Source organism: Corvus brachyrhynchos, unplaced genomic scaffold (assembly GCF_000691975.1).
Source record: "Corvus brachyrhynchos isolate BGI_N302 unplaced genomic scaffold, ASM69197v1 scaffold61, whole genome shotgun sequence".
Lineage (NCBI taxonomy): Eukaryota > Metazoa > Chordata > Aves > Passeriformes > Corvidae > Corvus > Corvus brachyrhynchos.
The window spans coordinates 8326753-8328147 of record NW_008236478.1 but is presented as its reverse complement, the minus strand read 5'-3'; the positions used below and the strand labels follow the sequence as shown (position 1 = coordinate 8328147).

The window sequence follows — 1395 nt, the reverse complement described above, 5'->3', positions numbered from 1 at the left end:
GATTGTTCTGGAGCCTGTGGGCAGGATGCGGCCCGGCCGGCTCCATGCCTGACTCACATCCTTGCCGCCTGCGAGGGAGCTGGTGGAGAGCCACATCTCCAGCACACCTTCCCACGGGCTGGGACACGGGATGGGCGCTGCTGGGAACCCCCTCCGCATGTGGGACCCACTGCCGCCCCAGTGCCGAGCTGCTCCCTCCCGAACAGCCCTCCGGAAAACCCCCGTCATCGTCCGGGCCCCCGCGGGCCTGGCGAGCATTTCCTTCCGAAAGCAGGTTGGAGCCTCCCGCCGGAGCTGGCGTTCCCGGGGGAAGAGCTGCAGCAGAGCGAGGCGTTTGCACTAAGTGATCACATTTATTTGAATCTTTTGCGTGTGTGTGTGTGTGTGTGTGTGTGTGTCTAAAATCGGTTACAGAATAAATACCTGTGCCTTATAGCAGGAAGTCCACTTTTTTTTATACAAAGTGCTTGTTACAGGAAGTTGCATCAGCGATATGCAGGAGGGGAGTGCATTTCGGCCACGCTTCCCCTCCTGAAAACTAGAACAGATTTTTTTTAAAATTTATTTATTCGTGTTTTTTTTTAAAGTTTCTTTTCCCTTTTTTTTTTTTTTTTGTGCATTAAATTTCCTGCCATTGTGTATTTACAAATCTCTGAAAGAAGGAAAAAAATGCCAATATGCATGAGAAGTGGCCTTGTAACACAAAAAAAAAAATCAGCCTTAAAAAAAAAGGTAACAAACCCAAAATCTACAAGTATCATTTCATACTGAATCAGTGATAGATTTTTTCTTTTTTTTTCTTTTTAAAAAGGGAAAGAAAGGGATGGGGAAAGGGGAAAAACTGAACCAAACCAGAAAAAATGAACCTGGAGAAATAGAAAGAGAGAAGGTGCCATTGTCCCTTCTGAAGTTTTCCAAAGGCAGAGAGGAGCGAGGAAGAGCACAACGCACAGACCCAGATGTCCGACTGAAATCCCCATCAAATTCTTCTCGGTAATTTCTCCCTCGTGTTTACCCAGCGAGGGGCAGGAAGGACTTCCAAAATTAAATTAAAAAAAGGCATTAAAATGAAAAAAAATATTATTTCATTTTTAAAGGATTAAAAAAAAAAAAAAAAGAGAGATATTATAGAACAACCCTCCCCAAAATCCTGGAGGGGCGTGAGGCAGGGAAAAAATTGGGTTTGATTTAAAGGGAGGGAGGAAAAAAAAGAAAAGCCAAACCAAACCAGACTTTTCTCTCTGAACACATCATCGAGCGGGACTCTCTGGTTAACTGGTGACGTAGTGTTTGGCCGATGGCTGGCCGTAGACCCTATAGAAATCCTGCCGCCCGTGCTGCTGGGATGCGTCAATCCATTCTCTCACGGCAAGTCCCGGGAGCGACTGGGGGACG

At 46.4% G+C, this 1395-nt stretch overlaps 1 protein-coding gene across 1 annotated transcript in view; it reads right to left on the bottom strand.

Moving 5' to 3' along the window:
- Window positions 1-333: 333 nt before the first annotated feature.
- The window catches only part of TRIM8 (tripartite motif containing 8), a 30075-nt gene continuing 29013 nt past the window's right edge, over window positions 334-1395 (bottom strand). The window contains 1 exon segment of the mRNA XM_017726159.1: window positions 334-1395. This exon segment is cut by the window's right edge and continues 14 nt beyond it. Within this exon segment, the coding sequence (XP_017581648.1) occupies window positions 1272-1395 (124 nt within the window). The 3' untranslated portion in view covers window positions 334-1271.